General features: G+C 39.2%; 1 protein-coding gene across 4 annotated transcripts in view; it reads right to left on the bottom strand.

Moving 5' to 3' along the window:
* The window catches only part of RTTN (rotatin), a 138,045-nt gene that overhangs the window by 14,268 nt on the left and 101,071 nt on the right, over nt 1-22,706 (bottom strand). For all 4 annotated transcript variants that reach the window (XM_067698857.1, XM_067698859.1, XM_067698858.1 and 1 more), the window contains exons 38-44: nt 20,131-20,284; nt 17,014-17,151; nt 14,059-14,276; nt 6,487-6,592; nt 5,640-5,737; nt 3,784-3,861; nt 24-150 (exon numbers count right to left, since the gene is read on the bottom strand). In XM_067698857.1, coding sequence (XP_067554958.1) covers nt 24-150; nt 3,784-3,861; nt 5,640-5,737; nt 6,487-6,592; nt 14,059-14,276; nt 17,014-17,151; nt 20,131-20,284 — 919 coding nt within the window. The remainder of the gene's footprint in view (nt 1-23; nt 151-3,783; nt 3,862-5,639; nt 5,738-6,486; nt 6,593-14,058; nt 14,277-17,013; nt 17,152-20,130; nt 20,285-22,706) is intronic.

The raw sequence follows: 22,706 nt of genomic DNA, 5'->3' as shown, positions 1-22,706 counted from the left end.
AGGCAGTGTTGGGTTCCATTTACCATTTGGAAAATTTGCAGTATAGACACAAAGCAGCTGCAGGGCAGTTTGCATCAGTGAATCATCCATCAGAAGCCAAGGCCAGAGAGAGTGCAAGACAGGGACGAGATGAGCTTCCAGGGCTGCCTCCTGCAGCAGGAAGGAAACAAGGGCAGCATTAGTCTGAATAATGAAAATATAAATTAAAATCAAAGCCAAAAAACTTGTCACCAACATGAGACAAAAACTGAATTGATTTTTGTTCTGATTAGAGAAAGGAATCCTATGGACAGATTCAGCACCTTGCAACCCAGACTGCCCTGACCACAAGCCTGACCAGTCTCGGAAGTCCCTGCAACACTGGGGTGACCAGGATACGCAGCTTAGGTCAGAAATGTAGAAAAACAGCTTCTGAACATGTAAATTAAGCAAGACAGTGATATCTTGCAACATTAAATAAACTCTTATAAATGCTATGATATGGTTAAGAAAAGGGATTTTCTGGTTAAGGAAACATTCTGATCAATTCTGAGTTCTCCCCTCCCCCCCCTCCCTGTGTGTAGGTATATGTATATATATCTAATATGTGTAGCTAGACAGATAGATCAGAAGTAGATTACTGTTTTTAAATAAGTTGAATATGATAAACTTCAGTCAAAATTTTATGCTAAATCAATAATTCTTAAGTAACTCAGTTTTTATTACAAAGATCAGTTACCGCTGGGACAATATTATGGATAAAATATAACTATTGGCAGTAAATGCAACAATTTTTTTAATGAACAGAGTTACTAGGCAATTTGTAGACCCATGTGCACACATGTGGGCCTTCACATAATGCCCTACACAATTTTATGGAGTATCAATACTCCATAAAGAGAGTGGGCGGGTTATTCCCAATGTTACTCCCCACTCTCCACAGGCTTGGAGCACAGCCCTACGCCAGCCGCAGATGACCCTGCTTACTGTTTCACACAGAAGACAGACACGATGAGGTACGGGCTCCTGCTCTACTCCGCCGTTCCGTCCACACGGTTGATCTGTGTATCCCTGCACTCACCCTTCCTGCCTGGCAGTGAGGAACAGGTGCTCTTTGGGCAGAGACTGATCCGCCCATCTGTGTTCTGGAACACAGCCCCGCGTGCCTCCTCAGGGATCTTTACCCATCTATTAGTTCTTCCCTTCCTGTCTCTTTAATAACTAGGCCCCGATTTGCTCATTTCTGTTTATATTTAAGCACTTTACATGTTAGGAGTAAACATACAGACTAGCCTCCTTTGATGCTATATTCCTAAATTATAACTGCTGCTTTTCAGAACCAAGCTTCTAGGAAGAGTACTCTTAATGCTGTCATTTCCCAGCTATTATTTAATCTTCAGCTTACTTCAATTTCTTTTCTGAACTGATGAGGCTGGTAAAGTCGCTCCTACCTTTACGGCTGTCAAACCCTCAGGCACTGTGGCAACTATTAAGGGCTCTTTGTTCTTTGCCTCCATGCAGTCCCTCTATCCTGGATCACCTCAAAACTCTCTCCAGCATTCCCTTCTCAGCTGTTTTCTGTCTCCTCTCCAACAGTTATATTTTCTGAGGACATGACCTAGGCTTTCACTACGTGCTCTCTTGGGAAATGTCAACAATAGTCACGGCTACAAACACCTCTATGCACTGCTAGCTCCTAAGATCCCCAGCCTGCACCGCCCCTCAGAGTCCCAGAGCCGTGTAATCCGCCGACTACCAGCCATTTCCCACCCCGAGAGCCCGAAGACACTTTACACTGCGATGTGCGAACCCAACATAAGGATCCCTCCCAGCTACAGGCCGCTCTGTTAGGCTCGCCTGCGTAGACTTGAGCCTGGACATCGTTCTACATGTCTCTTCTTTCTCCTCAGTCTCTCGTATTTGCTCCCCTCCCTCCTTCCCCGCTCTCCCTGCCTGGCTAAGGTCTCGTCACCTCTTTCTGCACCAGCACATTCACCCCCTCTAACCTTGCTCGCTCTTCATTCCATCTACCTCACACCCCCGGTGACCTTTCCGGTATGGAAACTCCTCTGTGTCATACGTATAGACAGCGGGGTGGGGTGGGCGTGGGTGACTTGGTGAATCACCACAAGAGTGACCAACAGTTAGTGATGGGAGTGTGTCACACACCTCAGGTAAGCTGGAACAGGGAAAGAAATTAAGAATCTTTGCCCCCTAGAACTATGTCTATTCTCAAGAGTAATCTAAATATTCTTCTTTGGATTTATTCCTCATTAAACAACTTGGAAATGCAGAAACACGTGACTTATGGAGAGATTACACTTTCATAGTTGGCTGATGTGTTACAAATGTGAACACTACACTTACAACCAGTACTCAGGCGAGCATCTCGGAAATCCACAGGCAGATCCTACTTGGAAAGTGTGCTGGCGTGTTGCCTGAGTGAGGTGTCACAGATGCATACTAACTGCACCCAGTCACAAGGACCCTAACAAACTCAGTAAATGACACCTCTATTTGGAGTAAAAAGTTTGTACCATTGGGAATCTTAATGAAATCTATCAATGCTTAATTCCCATCAAAATTGCTTTGAAATGTAAATTGTTAGTCATGTGTCTTGAACAAATTATTTTACAGTTTAAGGGATATGTGTTCAAGATGTTCATTTCCTAGATATAGTATATATTTTCCAGTTTTATCACAACTAAAAACAAAAAAGGTAAGAAATTTTTTTAAAAAACGAAACTTCTGTAATTTATCTTCATCTTACTCATTTTCCATAGTAATTCTGTGTGGAAGCTAGTTCTTCAAAAGTGTCGTATCACTATGACGAAGCAAATCAAAGTGTTCCAGACACTATATCCTGTATAACAGCACCAACGGCTGTGTTAAATGACAGCGTCAATGCTCACAGACAGAGCAAAACAACAGAGGGGCTGCAGCAGAGCTGGGAGTGAAGAACCTCCTGGACGTCAACAGGCCCACACTCGGCAATAGCAGTAAGCGATTTCTCCTCTGAAGCAGGAGACACCCTCATCTTCTTTCCTATGCATGCAGACACCTCTACTTATCCCCCTGGACAGTTGTCTAACAACCACCTTTGAAAAAATTCTGCCTTAAGATACATACATAGCCGTGGGACTTCCCTGGTGGCGCAGTGGTTAAGAATCCGCCTGCCAATGCAGGGGACACGGGTTTGAGCCCTGGTCCGGGAAGATTCCCACATGCTGTGGAGCAACTAAGCCCATGCGCCACGCTCTAGAGCCTGCGAGCCACAACTACTGAGCCCGCGTGCCACAACTACGGAAGCCCACAAGCCTAGAGCCTGTGCTCCGCAACAAAGAGAAGCCACCGCAATGAGAAGCCCACACACTGCAAGGAAGAGTAGCCCCCGCTCACCACAACTAGAGAAAAGCCCACGTGCAGCAACGAAGACCCAACGCAGCCAAAAAAAAAAAAAAAAGACGTACACAGCCATTCATTCCATCTTAGTTAAAAAACAAAAACAACCGAAATGGCTACCAGTAGAAAAAAAAGAGGCTCAAGTTTGCTTTAGCTTTGCTTTAGCCTTAAGTTAAAGTTTCAGTGATAAAGTTAAAACACCAACATAAGAAATGTCATCAGGGTTGAGAAATTATGATAAGATTAGGTGCATCCATTGCTGAGAATGGACACTGAGCTTACAATCAACCATGCATCAAAAAAAAAATTCGAAGGGTTTTCCATTTTCCCAAATTATCTCATATAAAATTTAAACTATTTAATAACAGCACTATCAAAATTTTGAAAAGAAGCTCTACTTACTTTACATTCTTCATTTTGATAAAGACAGTTTCTTAGGAGCTGCATGGCAATGCTTAACTCTTTAATAAAGCCATCTTCCTGTTTAAACAAAAAGCAGTTGAAAAATGTGAACAACAATAGCATATTCCACTTTTTACATACAGTAATTCCTTCTCCCCTGGGTCACATTACAATGCAGCTATGCTCTCACTGCGCCTGATCGCCATAGCTTTGAGGGAACTGACAGGCTAATGATCTCTAAAAGATGACCATATCTCGAGAAGCGCATCCACCAAGAAAAAGCTATTTCTGTTCTATCAAGCACGGAGGAACTGAGATATATAATAAGCTCCATGTTTCATCTCGATAAAGTGAAGCAGGTACTGACTGGTTTTCAGTCATATCAGGTGTTGGCTGACACTCTCAATGATGAAGTAAAGGGCCTCTGCATGAGAGGAAAAAGGAGAAGAGGCAAGAAAAGAAACTGACAAACATATAAGCCCCTGGACCAATGAAATTATCAAATATGGCTTTTTCTTGGTTTCTTATCAAAGGCAGCAGAAACTAGTTATTACACAGACCGCTGCAATAATGGTCTTAGATCTATGTATATATATTATATATATATAAATATAATAGATATACTTATAAACATATACACATATTCATTTTCTCGATAAGCCTGTGTGGCAGATCTTTTTAACCATAGTTATTAGTATTAACCATTGCTATTATATAAAAACTGTGTTATTTCCAATAGTCCAGATATAGAAGCAACCTAAGTGACCACTGACAGATGAATGGATTAAAAACGTGTATATATCCAATGGAATATTACTCAGCCACACACACACACACACACACACACACACACACACACACACAAAATCCTGCCATTTGCAGTGACACAGATGGACCTTGAGGGCACTATGCTAAGTTAAAGAAGTCAGACAGAGAAAGACAAATGCTGCACGATTACACCCACATGTGCAATATAAAAAACAAACAAACAAACCCCAAATAAATGAACAAACCAAACCAAATAAAAACAAACACGGAGATACAGAGACCAGAGCAGTGGTTACCAAAAAGGGAAGGGATGAGGGGGAGGGCAAAAAGGGTAAAGGGAGTCAACTCTACAGTGGCAGATGGAAACTGAACTTTTGGTGATGAGTATGGTGTAGCGTATACAGAAATAGAAATATAATGTTGTACACATGAAACATATAATGTTATAAACCAATGTTATCTCAATATAAAATATAATTTTTTTAAAAACCTGTGTTATTTCAAGTTTACAGTGAAAATGCAGCTTGAACATGAGTCCAGCAGACTCAACGCTTAAAAGAGACATTCAGAAGTCACGGAAGGAAATAAACACGATTAGGAATATGAGCTCTGCAACCACCCAGATATGGGGCAAACAGTGGCTTTATCCATTACCAGTTATGTGACTGTGGTGTCATGAGTGTGCAGGGGATAATAAATATGAAATGTTTAAATAGTGCCTACCATATAGAAAACACTTAGGAAGTTATCTCATTCCTAGTGAACCTATGAGAGAAAGATTTTCTTTTTGTAGCATAAAAATGTATCATGCACACTCCAAAATGCTCATAACAACAACATATAATATATAAATCTCATTAAAAGATTTTCAAGTGAGAACTAAGACACACACACACACACACACACACACACAAACCCCGAATGCAAACCTGCTAATGTAGAAATCCCATTAATTTATTTGGCTGTACGCTTCTTCTAAAACACTCATTTCAACCAAACATTGGTGTCATTTATAAGCACAAGGATACTGGAGAGACGGTCTCTACGTATGGCCATTCCTGCCTCCCAGAATTTGAGAATTCAGTCACCTTTTTCTTCAGTGCTGCCCTCCCAGGCCTCAGAGATTCCAGGTTCAGCTGTGCATGAACGTGCTTCATCTGCTCCACGCAACTGTCTATTAGATGGGCTGAGAGGGAAAATCCAAAACAATCAAAAGGATATTCCATTTCCAAAAAAGTTAAAACTACACATAACAAACTCTCAAAAAAAATAACATTTTCTATTTCCAACCAACTTCATTTTTGCACTTTCAGTGAGACGTTAATGAATCAGAGGATAAAAACGTAAGAGAACGAAAATGCTAAAGCCCACTTGTTTTCAATTTAGTATGATACCACCCACGTCTCATTTACGTTGGAGGCGTGCAGAGTTTGTTTCAGTAGCAAAGTCACAACTCAAATTAGGGCTCGATGTTGCTGCTTGATGTTCTCTTTCATCTCTAAGATCTGTGTTCCCTGATTCCAGATGAGAAATTATGACACACAAGAGGGGAAATTTCTATGAAAATATAGGATCATCTAATGCAGTTGTTATTACTATCAAAAGTACGTGATTTCTTCACGTGTGCAATATGTGCTTGTAGTTAGTATTATGAAATTGAGTGATGTGCTACTTTTAAAAGCTTCTCTAATATTTAGATATAGATTCTCTGGAGTCAGAATCATTACACAAAAAATAATCTATGTGTGTAATCTTTTTATTTTAAAAGTAATGCATGTTTACTATGTTTCTGTACAGGGAAAATAAAACCTATATTTTTTTAGTGACACTAAAGTTCTTTACACTTTGAGTCCAAAGAAAACTAAAATGAACAGGCAGTAAAATATACGAATTGAAAGCATGCCACAAAAGGAGCTGATGTGCCAGGTGGCTCACCCTTCAGAGCGTGTTTCTGTGCTCTTCTACTGACGGCCAGAAGCGACATCAGCGCATTCACAGCGACTCTTTTCAGGACATCTCTGGAGGATTTTACTTCATAACACTGCAAAGAACATATATCAAACGGCCTTCGAGAAAAACTTAAGCTGGAGCAAAATGGTTGTGAATAAAAGATGCATTCCATTTAAAAGCTATGGTTAGTTTTCAACTATTCCATGAAATTCACTGGAATCTGATAAATTATTAAGATTTGAGAATGCTGTGTGGATAAGACTGAATAAGAAATTTATAATATGGAAAAGACCAAAAATCATTCTCAAAGACTCATCATCTAAAGAAAAAAGCTATGTTTAGTACTAACACATAGCAAGTTTATACACTTAAATTCACCAGGAAATATATGAACATGTGTAATTTATTTAAAAGGGCCCTTGGAAAACTGGAATTGGAGAACTGTTATCAAATTCCTCCTGTCTTCTTCTTGAGACACATTCCCCTCCCTCAATTTCTACTCAATGTACCCCTGTATCTCAGGTGATTTGGTTCTTTCCATCTTTCATTTCTATAGCAACATTAACCTATCGTGTGGCATGTTTTTCAAAAAAATATTACTTAATTTTTTTACTCTCACATAAATGAAAAAATCACTTGTACTTTTGAAAATGCTGATATTTTGGTATATTTCCTTTATACATTTGAATTTATGAGTTAAAAATCTTTCATTATAAAAAATTCAAGTATGTGTAAGAGTAGAAAAAACAGGATAACAAACCCTCATACTCCTTTAAAACACTTTTGGCTGAAGTATTTTAAAGTAAACAGTAGATATCATAAAATGGCACACTCCAGTATACATAACCATAAACCCATTATCATGCCTAAACTACTTATCAATAATTTCTTGGAATCAGCTTATTAGCTGATTTGCAGTCAAAATTCAGATTTTCTCTTTTGTCTCAAAAACGTCTTCTCACAGTTGGCTTATTGGAATCGGGACCCAATGGAGCATTCACATCGTATCTGTACATTATATCTCCTACGATCACCTGCCTCTTCCCCCCACCCCACCCACCCACCAGGGTTTTTCACTGTTGTTGAGAAGCTGAATAAACCAGATCAGTCATCCTACAGAATGGCTCGCATTATGGAACAGTCTGTTTGCTTCCTTGTAATGATTTTAATTTGTCTTCTCTCCTCTGTTATTTCCCATTTACTGGGTGTTTTAGCTCTAAAGCGTTGACTAGATTCAGCTGAATTTTTTGTGGTAAGATTCTCATGTGGATATATGAGTACATTTTTATTACAAGTTCAAGGGGTTCATAAGCTCAAGTTGAAGAATCTAGAAGTTCTTCATTTGGTTTATAAATATTAGATATCATTCAAATTCATAACTTTTCCTTCTACCAGTAATTTAAAAATGATCCAGCCTTACAGTATTATTAAAATTAAGCTTAAATGACATAACTTTACATAAAATATAGCACAGCATAATTATACAGGTGCAACTCCATTTACAATTCCAGCCCGGCCTACACTTGGCAGCATGACCCTGGAGGAGCCTGCAGAGTGGGGGGGCCTCCCAGCCCTCCCACCAGGGGCAGTGATTCCATGTTAAATACCTCACTTAGGTCGCTGCCTCGAATCAGGCAGGTCCTGTCTGGTCAATGTTAGATATTAAATGGCCAGGCCAGGGATGCTTGATAAAGACCATGCTGAGTGTGACCATGAGAAAGGGGTGAAAACGCAGTGAAGTGTTATATGATGATGAATATCTATGGAGTATAATCATTATAGTTAACTATGAGAATCCCAATTTGTCTATAAACAATCTTCACCATTAATAGGAAAACTGCTCTCACAAACACATCCTTATTGAACTTGCACATATTAGTGATATGAGAAAAACAAAACTGAGCTCATTGAAAAACACTACTCATCTACTATCTGCAGCAATAAGGGAAAAAAGGAGGTAAGACTTCTAAGGAAAGAGCTGTGCACACAGATGTGTCTTTTATTCTCTCGTGAAATCTCATTAAAATGAGAGAAATGGGATTAAACACACACACACACACACACACACACGTGTGCACGTGCAAGTTTGGAAACTAGAAAGTCGATGGATGAATGGCCAATGCATTCGCAGGCTTGAGAATTCTAAGCGGTGAGTGAGAAAAACTGAGTATCACCCCAGTCCATACACTGAATTGACAACGGCTGAGGAAACTTAGTACCATGTACCCCGGGAAGTGAGAGTGAAGGAGGACTGTTTGAAAAATCTCTGAGAAGCAGTTACATGGGACCAGATTCTTCCCATCAGGCTCTGTGCAGCCAAGCCACTCTTGCTCCCCAATTCTTGTAAAAAACTGGAGGTTTAGTCTCTGGAGAGGATGAGTTAGAAGGATTCTAAACTGGCAGAGATTCGGCACCTGTGTAGGTGAGGGTGTTCTACTGAAAACAACAAAGGATTAAGTGAAACTGTTCAAATTAAATTCTAAGACCCCAGCTCTCTCCAACTTTGCTGCAAAACAGTTGGCAGGTGGGTTTTCAACCCCAGGCAGGAGGTCGGAAGATTCTGCTCTCGGGAATGTGACAAGCTCACCGAGACAGGGTCACAAAATGACCCAGCCAGATCCCTCCCGCACACAGCCTGCAGCTCACCAGCGCCGCTCACAGGCTCAGAGCATCCACCTGCTTTACGTCTCGCAGTTTGAAATATAGCAGACAACCAAGATTACCAGACATCTGACAAAAGCTCCCACAGCAGGGGATAGAAAACAAAATAATGAGAGGAAAAAGAAGAAAAGGGAGATTATGTAGGAAGAAGAACACTTAACAAAAGTTCCCAGCACACAGAGCCTATAAAGTGGAGGGAATGTCAATGAAGTAATTAAAAAACAGGAGTTTACAGATGAAAAGAACCCCCGAGAAAGCCCAGCACAACAGAAAAAAGAGACCCACACCTAGGTACTTCATCAGGAAAATGCAGAATATTAGGGACAAAAAATAAATTCTAAAAACTTCCAGGAGAGAGATACCAGGAATCACAATGACTTCAGAATTCTCTACAGTAACATGAAAAGTTAAAGGAAATAGACGAACGCTTTTAAAACTCTGAAGTGAATGTTTTCCAGTCTAGCATTCTCACTTGGCTAAACTATAAATTAAATGGAAGCATGGCTAGATTTCAAAAAAGCCTCCTATGCACCTTTTCTCTGGAAGCTGCTGGAAAAGAGACTCTACCAAAAGAAGGCACGGGGCACAGAGGGTCACAGGAAAAGGCAGAGAGGTGAAGGAATTCCCCAGGAAGGAAGTGAATGGAGACCCCAGGATGACACTGGCCACCAAGCAGGTCAGAAGGAATCGGGAGTGATTTCTTCCAGAAGATGAAGCTAATATAAGTTCTGACATTTCTGAATATACTAGGAAGACATTCAATGGCTGGCAAAGAACAACGGGCTTTCCAGTGATAAGAGAAAACTCATCAAATGAAAAATAATACAATTACCTCTAAGGAAAAAGAAAGCCGTGCAGGAAAAGAAAGGTGAACACTGCAACATGGTTCAATTGTGCATAACGTTTTCACAGTTTAACACTACACCCTGGATTTAACACTACATCCTAGTCAATGTGAAGCTATATAATACTGGGGGAATGAGAGGGGAACTCACTGCGGTTGGGCACGTAGGTGGCACATGGAAAGAGAGTTAAAAGTCTCATTTTCCACACCAGAAAATCAACAGAGTCCAAAACTGAATAATCAAGATAAAGAAATACAAGCATGTTATTTAGAGACACAGAAGGGAAACTATAAAATAATAAGCTAGGGCTCCCCTGGTGGCGCAGTGGTTGAGAGTCCGCCTGCCGATGCAGGGGACACGGGTTCATGCCCCGGTCTGGGAAGATCCCACATGCCGTGGAGCGGCTGAGCCCATGAGCCATGGCCGCTGAGCCTGCGCGTCCGGAGCCTGTGCTCCGCAACGGGAGAGGCCACAGCAGTGAGAGGCCCGCGTACCGCAAAAAAAAAAAAAAAAAAAAGGAAGAAAGAAAGAGAGAAATAACCTCTAGTAAATCCACACACTTTTCAACACAGACCAAAGGCCAGAGCACAGGATTTAATTTGGTCTCCCACTTAGCTCTTACTGCAGACTGACAAGGAGCTGCAGCATCAGAGCAGGACACCCTGTAAGGGTGAGGAGCCGAGCACAGGAGGGGAGGCTAAGATTCCACGTAAGACAGGTGAAGGGACAGACGACCAGCTACTGGATGACGCAGACATGCAAAACAAGAGGATACAGAGTGTAAAACCATAGGCAGAAAGAAAATAAGAGGACTCAATGTAATTTGTTTAAATGTTACGCAGTTTTTGATATAACTCTTTCTATATACTAGGTGATCTAGGGTTTTTGCTTTCTTTCCACAAGGTACTAAAGTAGAAAAAGCCTTTTTAATTACAGTGAACATTCACTGACACAGCAGAATCTCAAATATATAACAAGTCTTCTCTCCAACAGATTTACTGTTGAATTTTACCACTCACTAAGCAGTAGTGCAAAACATACCTCCTAAAATGTGACATAAGAGTTTGCTGTTTCCTTGCATTACTATCCTTAGATATCATATCAAATAAAGAGTAAAAATAATCCAACATACCAATTACAGACAAAACCTATTATAGAGATAGCTTTTACTAATCTCGTTATCTATATCTATTTGCAAATGAAACATATTGAGTATCTCACTAGAGAAGGCAAAATCTCCATTAAGTCAAATGTGTTCAATATTTTATGTTCAAAAGACAGCTAACAGTTTCTGAACCTGAAAGCACCTCAAAACAGAATTACAAAAATTATGGAAAAATAAACATACGTGATTTAAGAGATGAGTACCAAATGCAAACTTTCAACATGTACCATCTGTAGGATACTGCTGTAAAGCAGCCATTACAAAAGATTCTCTGTCAAGACATTTTAATTGAAGTTACAACAATATAATAATTTATCAGGAGACGGAGAATTTTAGAGCCAGCAGAAACTGAGCAATAATGTAATACAATCCAACCATTTGCATTGAAGAACAGAATCAGAAAAGGTTAAGCGATATGCCTACGGTCACACGTCTAATATTTTTTGAGTACAGTTTTATAGAAAATTTAAATACGCCTTTGAAGGGCAATTTCAGAATACTATTTTTTCTGATAATTTAAAGACTATAGTTTACTTTGCTTCATATAACTCCTGGCACAATTCATGGCTCACATGGATATATATTAAGAAACATATGTGATTTATTATAATGTATTGCTGCTTAATGCATTCTAACAATATTTTAATTCACATATCATCTTTATGCAGGGCACTGTAAAGAAAACACAGTATCTGCAGTTTAACAAGTTCATTAATAAATGCCCCATCTCATGTCAGGCATACGTTTTTCTCATAAACTGTCATAGGTACAATTCCTTTCTCTCCTTTGTCTTAAATTTCTGTGCCCTCCTAACAAAAGTCACATATTCATATTCTACTGTTTACATGAGCAAGAAAAGTATGATTTATTAGGAAACACGATTTAAATAACTGGTTAACATATCCATATCCACACAGATCTTATATCTTTTGTAATGTGGAAGAAATGGGGAGGAAAGTTAGCTAATCATCAGGAAAACCACAGAGATACCCTCTGTTTCCCTGAAGAGGAAAACATGTTGGCACAAGCAAAGGCCCCTCGCCCAGGAGAAGAGTGTTCTGCCAAAGCCAAAGTTGGGAAACTAGTAATGATTTCTGATCGGGGCTGGGGAAGAACTTCGGTAAAGTGTAAGTTTTAGTTTCCTGCTTATAACACAGTGGTCCTTTGGTATCCACAGAGGATTGGTTCCAGGATCCCCGTGAATCCCAAAATCTGCGGAGGGTCAAGTCCCTCACATAAAATGGCGAAGTATTTGCATATAACCTAGGCACATCCTCCCATTTACGTTAAGTCATCTCTAGATTACTTCTAATACCTAATACAATGTAAATGCTATGGAAATAGTTGCTGGGCATACAGCAAATTCAAGTTTTGCATTTTGGAACTTTCTGAAAATTTTTTTAAAAACATTTTCAATCCACATTTGGTTGACTCCACGGAGGCAGGACCCGCAGATACGGAGAGCCAACCATATTCCTTAAAGTGCAAAATCGGACTCAGTTAATCATGGGGGAGTAAAGCCTATTGTTGTGATGGTGACTGAGACAATCAGAACAGTGTCCAGTTTGGGTTCTAAACTAAGAAAAATCGAGTGGAATGAGTGAGGGAGGAGCTACAGGAAGTGGTGGCTTCCCAAGAATACGTGTCTTTGAGGAATACTTTGGGGACCTGTCCCCTAGAGCTCCAGCTCCTGAGGAAGCTGCTGAGACAGAAGACGAAGTGTCGGGGAGCCCCTACCAGGCTCCTTCCTGTGCCGTGAAGACCACTAGAGTCCTCTAGGTGAGGGGGACAGAAGTCCCCGTGGAGCCCGCAAGCCCCTCCATGGGCAGCTCAGGCGGGGCCAGGGGCTGCCCCTGCCTCGGCCACTTCCGCACCCCAACACAATCAGGCTGTCATGCCAAACACACAAGGGGCCATACCAGAAGGACCTGCGCGACCACAACGATCCCGGGCATGGGAGGAGCAAAGATCCCAGAACCCTAGGCCCCAGGGACGGCGGCAAGTGGGCAGAACACACGCTGACTGGGAAACGCGGCTGGCTGCCCGGGAAGCAAGAGCAAACCCTTCAATGAGCCCACCCACCAATGACCCACCTTTCAGTAAGAAGACAAAAATCATAAAACCGTATGATGATTTTCTTTTAATTTTAACTTTATTAGAGTATAGTTGATTTATTAAATGTGATTATTAAAAAGAATTCTTAATACTGAAAAATCTAGTAATATTCCTATTTGTAAAAAGCTGTGCAACTCAGGAAACACTTCCCGTTTTTTTTTTAACTGTTAATCTTATATATAAAACAACAATACTTCAGCAGCTTTAGAAAGTTTTCGATGAAACAAAATTCTTGGTTCATATTTTAGGATTGCAAAAAATAAGTTTACAAGATAAAATAGGCAGCAGGGTTTGGAAAGGGGGCATTTTCTTAGAAATGCCAACCACGTCCACCTACCTCCACGGACATACACCTTAAATATATAGCTCATTTACAGTAGAAGCCAAATGCCATTGAGGTAAAAATATTTTCAAAGATGTAAACATGTCTTGAAAGTGGCGATAAATTATGAATTATAGCTGTATTCCTGAAACATGATCATTATGGTCATGATCTGGCAAACTATTTTGATAAACAGCCGGATTTAAATTACTAATGTTTCATTTTGAATTTTTACATCACGTGTATTAAAGAAACCGGTCAGCATCAGAGGAATGAGACTGTAGAGGAGATGGTTAATTTAACTTTATATATTTTTCTATTATTTAAATGGTCATAATGAGCATTGTTTTTTAATTCAAATGATTGAAAAAAATTCTTACAAGACCAAGACTGAAAGTCAATTCATTTAAAAACTAAACCAAATCTTGAAAAATTAAGAAATCACATACCTGAAGAATTACTTCATTAAGTTGTTCTAGAGATTTCTGACTTTCCTGGGTTTTATCAAGAAGTGAAGCCATCATTGGACTGTGGCATAAACTTGTTTTATCCTTATCCTGGAGATACCTTTTTGCTTCTTCAGTCAGGAGAATAGAAAGGAATTGCAGGCTGGCAGTACACAGAGTGGGGCAGGTGCTAGACAAACCCACACATTTGCAGAACATATCTGAAAGAGAGAATAATTCCATATGTAAATGACTGAAAACTTCTTCAAAATTAAAGAAGTTAATCAGATTTATTTGAGTAATGAAGTTTATAGTTTTTTAATTTCTAATGAAGTAAAGCTTATTAGCACACGAATAACCGTAGTGTTTAAAGGTAAGTTAAACAGTACTAAGACAACCTACTGATGAAGGAATCTAATTTTCATTTTGTTCTTTTTATATAGGTTCTTTTTTTTTTTTTTTTTTTTTTTTTTTTGCGGTACGCGGGCCTCTCCCATTGCGGAGCACAGGCTCCGGACGCGCAGGCTCAGCGGCCATGGCTCACGGGCCCAGCCGCTCCGCGGCATGTGGGATCTTCCCGGACCGGGGCACGAACCCGTGTCCCCTGCATCGGCAGGTGGACTCTCAACCACTGCGCCACCAGGGAAGCCCTATATAGGTTCTTTTTTATATGAATGTGAGTGTGTGTGTACAAGTGTACATATACACAGTATCTGCTAAGATCTAAAATAAGAGGATTACATATAAATGAGTACTGATCCCTCTGGGGTCTACTGGGGGACCCAAAAACACTCTAGAGTTTTTGAGTTTTTATTTCAGTGCTAACCTTAAAAAATAGTTAATGTAACTATACTCTGGATTATCGAGATTACTATTTTACAAATAAGTGTGATTGTTTTTCTGTTTTCAAACAAGTTGATGCTAAACAGTACTTAAAACAAGACCCAGCTTGCAATGTTGGCATAATGTAGGAACAAAGGTTTCAAAGTAGTTCAGAGAGAGAACAAGAGTGATTATGAAGTGATCTGCAAGTATAACAGAGAGGAAAGAATAGGCAAACAAACTCAAAAGAATCTAGACTAAAGCAGTCATTATTAATTTCCTGTTGTGAGCACTGATTTAAATTTAATCAAAAGAATGTCTGCTATATTACATTAATTTTATTAATTTGACTGCACTGGTTTATAATTTTGTTGTGTTTTATTCTTATATTATTTTGGATTTATACTTGTCCAAGAGTTATAACCATAAGAATTTCTACCTAGATTCAGGCTTATAGAAATTCTTATGTTCTTAAGTAACATAAGAAAAGAAATTTAGTCAGCAGGTTTCATGGGAATCATTTAAATGATGTCAAAATATTAGTCAGATTTGAGAAAAAACTGTTATAGATAACTTAAGTTACAAAGTGACTTAATATTTTCAAATGTATATGGGCACATGGGAAGGAAAATTATAAGAGAAACAGAAAACAGACAAAAACAACCCCTCAGTAAGGAATATCAATGATCATTCTTATTAGTTATATTTTCATCAACATTGCGATTATCAAAGCTAACAGTATATGTAGTATGTTGTTTTTTATTAGCACCATTATTATATAAAACCACGTATATATTTTGTAGAAAGACTGTGAATTTAATATGTCTTTATTTTATCACTAGGGAAACAGTGTCAGGTAAACAGGCTTAAATCACGGGTCAGCAAACTTTTTCTGCAAAGGGTCAAAGGGTAACTAGGTATTTCATGCTTTGCAGGTCATGGGCCTTTGTCACAAATATTCACCTCTCTACCGCTATAGCAGGAAAGCAGCCACGGGCAATAAGGAAATGAATAAGTGTGGCTGTGTTCCAGTAGGATTTTATTTACCAGATCAGGCAGTGGCCAGATTTGACCAGCTGGCCTAGGTGCCCCATATGAGTGCCATAAAGCATGCTGCTCTGTACTACTGGTAATTCAGATGATAAAGTAGTTTCCCCCCTGCCCCACACCATGGACACAAGAGGAAAATATTAATCACTCACTTGGTCAACCTCTTTCAATTTTTATTTCTTTTAACAAAATAATAATCCCTAAATGGACATTATTCCCCTTAGGGTAAACTCAGAACTCCTATATCCAAGTAACTAACAATTCTGTTTCTTGCTGAACATGTACTTCCCCATAACCTTTCTTCAAAACTATCACTCTGGTGACAAAATGTACCATACATGTAAGTTTACAGAATGACCAAATGATAAAATGAAATGTGAAAAAATAAGTCAATTGAATTAGTGGAAACTTAAAAGAACTCAATTTTGAATACATTTTAACTGGCTATTTTTAAAAGGTAACAAATGTTATTTATATACATTTACGTAAAAAAAGGCTCTTGCTATGCTAAAATTTAGAAGAGACTTTATGAAAAATTAAAGACAGCAGTAATATAAAAAACAATCATTTGTTTATTGTAGTAGGCAACTACTATATGGAAAACATCTTACAAAAATAATTAACTACAGTATACCCTTGGCTATCAGAAAATCCTCATGTCTCAAGACAAGACACCATTTTTATTATAACTTTCTAAGTTATCATGTAAGCAGGATATTATATAGGCAGCTTTACCCACTCACAATGCATATGTGTGAGAAAAGAGGTGGGTTTCTACATCAACAGAAGAAAATCTATCTCATTGTTTTATAATCACATCATATGTATCTTCATAACGCCACAGGCTTTTCTTACTTGTTTTTATAGTATCTTGACACGTTTTATTTTTTTTAAAATGCATTTTTTGGGTTCCTAAAGAGCACTGCAAATTTCTCAAAGCAAGTACCTTGTTCCTCTTTCATATACCATGCCATAACTACTTAAATTTAGAGAATACATATAAATTATATATAAAATCAGAAATAAGGGATTATCTTAATTTTTATTAGCAGAACAACCCCAAACCCAGCGAGACCATCTTCTTACCGACCATCGTCGCCCAGTACCTGGCCAGACCCATCGTAATAGATGGGAAAGAGGCAGGGCCAGCTTTCCTCAGGAGTGTGGCCAGAAGGTTAAATAAATGTGTCCATGTCTGATAAAAAGCCGATATTAACTCTGTATCTATAAAATTAATCAAAACATTTCAAGTTATTAACACAAAGAAGAAAAACCTCACCGACACTTCATTACACATAAAATAAGAGGTATGTATTCATCAAATGAAGACAAATGTAATTCAGCATGATCCAAAATTTATTCCAATTAATTTCTCCTTTTCATTGCTTTTTAAAGATCTCTCTTCCACCCACCCTCCTACAGATAAATGAATACACACTCACACATCCTCCTCTTATTAAAGCATATTCAACAATAAGCAGAAACTGGCAAATTGAATATTAAGCCATAGCCTCAGAACTACATATTGGGCACATCATAAAAACATGTCATTGCTTGTGCTACTTCTATAAAAGTGAAGCTTCTCCTGTTTTCTTTATCCCCTCTAGCAGCTTTGTGTAGGGGTGAAAGGGGAAAACATAATGGCCAAGGTCACAGCAGTAAAGAAAGGAAACTTCTTTGAAGAACAGAAAAGAGTATTTCCACAAAAGGAAAACTGTGATACAAAAGAGGATTCTGCAGCTTTGCCTATGTATGGCTAAGGGTGCAGCAATTAACCTTCTAGAGGAAAAAACAGCTTTTCCCTTCTCTCTACTAGGCAAATGGGAGCTGGAGGGCAGTAGCTACCTTAGGACAGTCATCTGTGGCCACACCACCAGCAGTTATCTGCCAACTGTGTCAAACTCATTACAAGGAACTGAAGGCTCCCCGCTCAGTGTTCTTCAGCACCCATGAGGCACTGGGAAAAAGCATCTTCCAGGGAGTTTGGATTGTAGCAACCTTTGGTGTTTCTCAACCTTTTTGTCATTATCAGCTCTATAAATAGAAGTCTTTTTAATCATATGTCACCTTATCACAACCCCTATGAAATATTAACTTCACAGATACCATATATCTGTTTATGTAATATCTATATATTTGTACTTTACACATAAAAAGAGTAAATATAAAGCTTGCTAGCTTCATTTAATACAGGCTTAAGATGGTCAAATAAAATATTTAAGTTGAAAGTTAAATTAAAAACTAAAAAGCTATTCACATTTAACTTTATAACTGTGCTTGCTGAATAATTTTAATGTAATTTATTTACACATATAAATTAAGATATATAAAATTATATATGAAAATCATCAAATCATACAAATATATACCAGAAGTATAATCAATGTTTTATAAAAATCATTCAAAACTGTTATTTTTCCAGAAAAAAATTTAATTTCTTAAAAATTAATTATTTTAGTTAATGTTTAATGTTTGAAAGATATGAGAAAATAACTTTTAACCTAACCACCTGCTAAATATACATTCAGATATTACTGACATTTTTTCTTTTCAGCACTTGGTGTAATTAATTACAGGTTAAATAACTTTCATATACTTCGATATTAAAATATATACCATTTTTATTTCATTTTCAAAGCCCCAAATCAAAGCAAGGAAATCAATAAAACATCCACAAGGCAGCTGGTGGCAGCCAAAACATGCAGGCCACCTCTTGTCATGTGACTTTGGGATCAAGCATTAGATCAAAAGCACTCCAGTCACAGCCATGCTCGCACCGGCTTTTTAGCACTGATCTTGCATATTTCTCACACATGTTCCATGAGCTCAACGTCAAAGCTTCTCAACTGATACCTAACAAGAGAAACTAAATACTAAGGAATAAGATTTTATTGAGTAGAGTTGAGCTTTTGAGGGCCACAAGCCACTCTAACAGCTAAGATTTTTCTCCCCCATCCCTTTCCCTCAAGAATCACTTTTTGCTCCTTGTAGGGAGACATCACCCTTGTAGAGAACGCATGGTGTAACCTAATTAGCTTAGTCAGGACATCACTGTCACTTGTAAAATTTCCATGTAAGTAATTACTGCTGCTCTAGCACTGGGATAACTTAGTACTGATGAGACACTGAGGACCAGCTTTGCTGGGCATCATAAACCACTTCACTTACCAGACCTAAACCCTGCAAATCCATAAATTCAAAGGACTAAATAAGAATGAACTGATGGGCAAAGAGAATTATCACATGATCTATTACTTCATTATAAACTATTTTAGACAATTATCATATCTTAATTTTGACAACGAACCTTATTAATTTTCTCCACTACTAAGCTCTATGTTCAACGTTTCATCAAAGTATGTTTTTTAAGAATTCCAGGACTTCCCTTGTGGTGCAGTGGTTAAGAATCCGCCTGCTAATGCAGGGGACACGGGTTCGAGCCCTGGTCTGGGAAGATCCCACATGCCGTGGAGCAACTAAGCCCGTGTGCCACAACTACTGAGCCTGTGCTCTAGAGCCCATGAGCCATAACTACCGAGCCCGTGTGCCACAACTACTGAAGCCCGTGTGCCCTAGAGCCTGCATGCCGCAACTACTGAGCCCACGCACCACAACTACTGAAGCCCGCATGCTCTAGGGCCCACGCACCACAACTACTGAGCCCACGTGCTGCAACTACTGAAGCCTACAGGCCCAGAGCCCGTGCTCCGCAACAAGAGAAGCCACTGCGATGCGAAGCCCACGCACCTCAACGAAGAGTAGCTCCCGCTCGCTGCAACTAGAGAAAGCCCGCGCACAGCAACAAAGGCCCAACACAGCCAAAAAAATAAAAAAAAAAATTCCAGACCTTAGGAAATTTCTGATACTGTATTCTAGACTTGCTTAAACTTGTTATTTAGCCATAGACTATAAGAATAATTACTATCTAATACTTAGTGCACTTCCTAACATTTCATAAAGAACTTTACCCTCATTTAAAATGACAGCACAGGGAATGGTCCTTTATTATACTACATAATTGCCTCAAATGGTCTCCTGGAACCACTTAAAATATCCAAACTATAAAACACATTATAAAAGGCTTCCAAAATACTGGCAAAGAACAACCCAAAATGTGACCTTGATCTGAATACCTGGTACAAGGTAAGATACTCCTCCTCAGTATTATTTACTTTCATCCTAAACTAAAAAAATAAAGCTTACCTGATATATCTTTGGTGCATATGGTGAGAACTCTGATGATGTTTGTGATAAGAGGTTTCAGAAGCTCATCCTGAATCACAAGGTCAGGATCTACCAATAAACATGACTGAAGAAGCCTGGACAAAGAGGACAGGTATTCTAGGAGAAAGGATACCTATTCGAAAAAGGATATAAAGTAAGACAAAGCATGTCATATGAAAAGCCCATCTCAGTGATAAAGTATTTTAGTTCTCTATGCATTACAAGAAGTCACTTCTTTGTAACATAAGTTAATAAAAAAGTAATAAAATATTCACCATAATTTTTAAAGACTAAAATGAATACACAGAAAGCATTATTTTTCTCATAAGCTTGTCATTAATGGCCACATTAACACCGTCAATTATAATAATACCAAACAAAGCAATATTTCCAAAACCAAATTCTGAATTCTATCTAGAGAAAGAAAGTCTTCATATTTTTCAAGTAGCTAAATTGTAGAATCAATACTCTGGAAGAAGCAAAAATGGCAGTCCAAAATCATAAAATCTACAATTTTGTAAAGAAAGATTATAAAATACTCTTTAAAGTGTACAACTGAGGGGTGGGAAAAGCCAGCTTAATAGCCTAGTTATTGCTACAAATAAAATGCAAACATGTCCAATGTTTGGCCTCAAGTATCCTTCAGCATAAAAATACTATTCTTAGTTACAAAAGAAAAATTAAATCTTCCCCCAAATTACCAATAAAAACATCTCTGGAATGTTGCTTGATACATACTAATACCATAAGAAGTATTAACTGGCAAAAGTACTTTAAAAAAAATTCTCTGGCTATGTAATAATTTAAGAATAAACTGCGAGGACTCATTTGTCCACTATCCCCAAGCAATGAGACAGCCCATATAAATGAACTTTACAGAGATATTCTGAAGCCTCTGTCTCTTTCTGTACACACGTGTGCGCGCGCACACACACACACACACACTCACACTCACAGTTTTTCCTCCCACCTTATTCGGCTGCTGTTGTGAGAGCAGGGACCATTGGGCGTTTGTGGAGGCATAGTGCCTCTATGGTAAATGGCCTCAGACTATTTCCAAATAGTTCTTCTGTCCTACTGCTCTTGATGAAAGGTACTCCCTTTATCTAATCTGCAGATATATTTTACATAAAAGTATAGGTGGTGCTATGCTTTTCCTGTTGGGTAGAATGCAAGCAGTCTGTGAAATTTAATTTCCTTATTGCTGTGAAGTATTTTTTGATCCCTTCATAGACTACACTACTGAAGTTACAGCGAGTCTGCCCTCTCCAGGTATGGTGTAACCATAAATAGATAAACCATGGGAGGTGAGGAAGCATTAGAGAGAGAACAACTGAGCTGTCAAAGATTCTTTTGTAAATTACCATACTGAAGATGTAATCAGCTATTAATATGGTAGTTCACAAAGTAACTTTTTTTATGTTTGAAACTCCTTCTTCAAATAAATAGACCAACCAACTGACCCCATGCTTCAGAACCCTCGTACCTTGGCTGCCTGCAGGCTCGCCGTGCAGAGTCCTGCCCACACACTCTGCCCTCAACCCACGGCCTGTTTCCTTACCTCCGAGGCATCTGCTCACATCTCACCTCCAGGAGGCCTTCTCTGACCACCACACAAGGAAAACATCAACCTGTCTCCCCTTTACCCGTCCTCATTTATTTTTTCCACACCATCGTCACCATCCGATAAAAGTTAAATTTTATTTACTGTTTACTGTCTGTCTCCTGTACCGAGGACACAGACTTCATGTGGGCAGGGGTATGTGTCTGCTTTGTTCACAGATGCGTCACTAGCACCTACAACACAATGTGGCAAAGCATATGCTCCAAAATTTTTCTGGAATGAATGATCTTCTATAAGGACAAAAAGGCAAGGACATTCAGTCTACATAAGGCCAGGGAGTGCAACAGTAAGAGCGTGGCTTCTAGAACCAGCCTGCGTGGGCTGGAATCTTGGCTCTGCCCGTTACTGTGTGAGTGACCCTGGGCAAGTTACTCATCTCTGGGCTCCAGTCACTTCCTTTATAAAACAGGGCCGCTAATGGTACTTCATGTGATTGATGTGAGGATTACATAAATTCACACAAACAAGCACACATGAAGGTTTGTTACTGTTATTATTCATTCATTCCACAGGGACTGAATGAGCACCTGCCATGGGAAGGGCACTGTGCCCGACACTCAGGACACAATGGCATGAAACAGGAAGGCCCTTCCTTCATGGAGCCCTGAACCCTCTAGCCCCATCTCCGCCTCGCAGATCCTGCCCTGGCCACTGCTTTCTGCTTCTTGAATAGGCCAGCTCTCAGGGGCCCTGCTATGTCCCATAGGACCAGCTTCCTCACTAAGTTCAGGCCACACGTCACTGTCTGAAAGCCCCTCCCTGACCACCCTATGCGGAAAAGCCCTGCCCCCACCCCCGACCTCACTTCCTGTCCCTGCTTTAGTTTTTCTTCTTCGACATCTAAGACATCATCAGGCACATATGTAGTTGCTCACTATCTACTCTCCCAACTTGAGGGAAAGGGTCTTTGCTTTATTCATTTAGGGAATAT

The sequence above is a fragment of the Pseudorca crassidens genome, chromosome 12 (genome assembly GCF_039906515.1).
Source record: "Pseudorca crassidens isolate mPseCra1 chromosome 12, mPseCra1.hap1, whole genome shotgun sequence".
NCBI lineage: Eukaryota > Metazoa > Chordata > Mammalia > Artiodactyla > Delphinidae > Pseudorca > Pseudorca crassidens.
The sequence above is the reverse complement of the archived record's forward strand: the minus strand, read 5'-3'. Positions and strand labels throughout refer to the sequence as shown.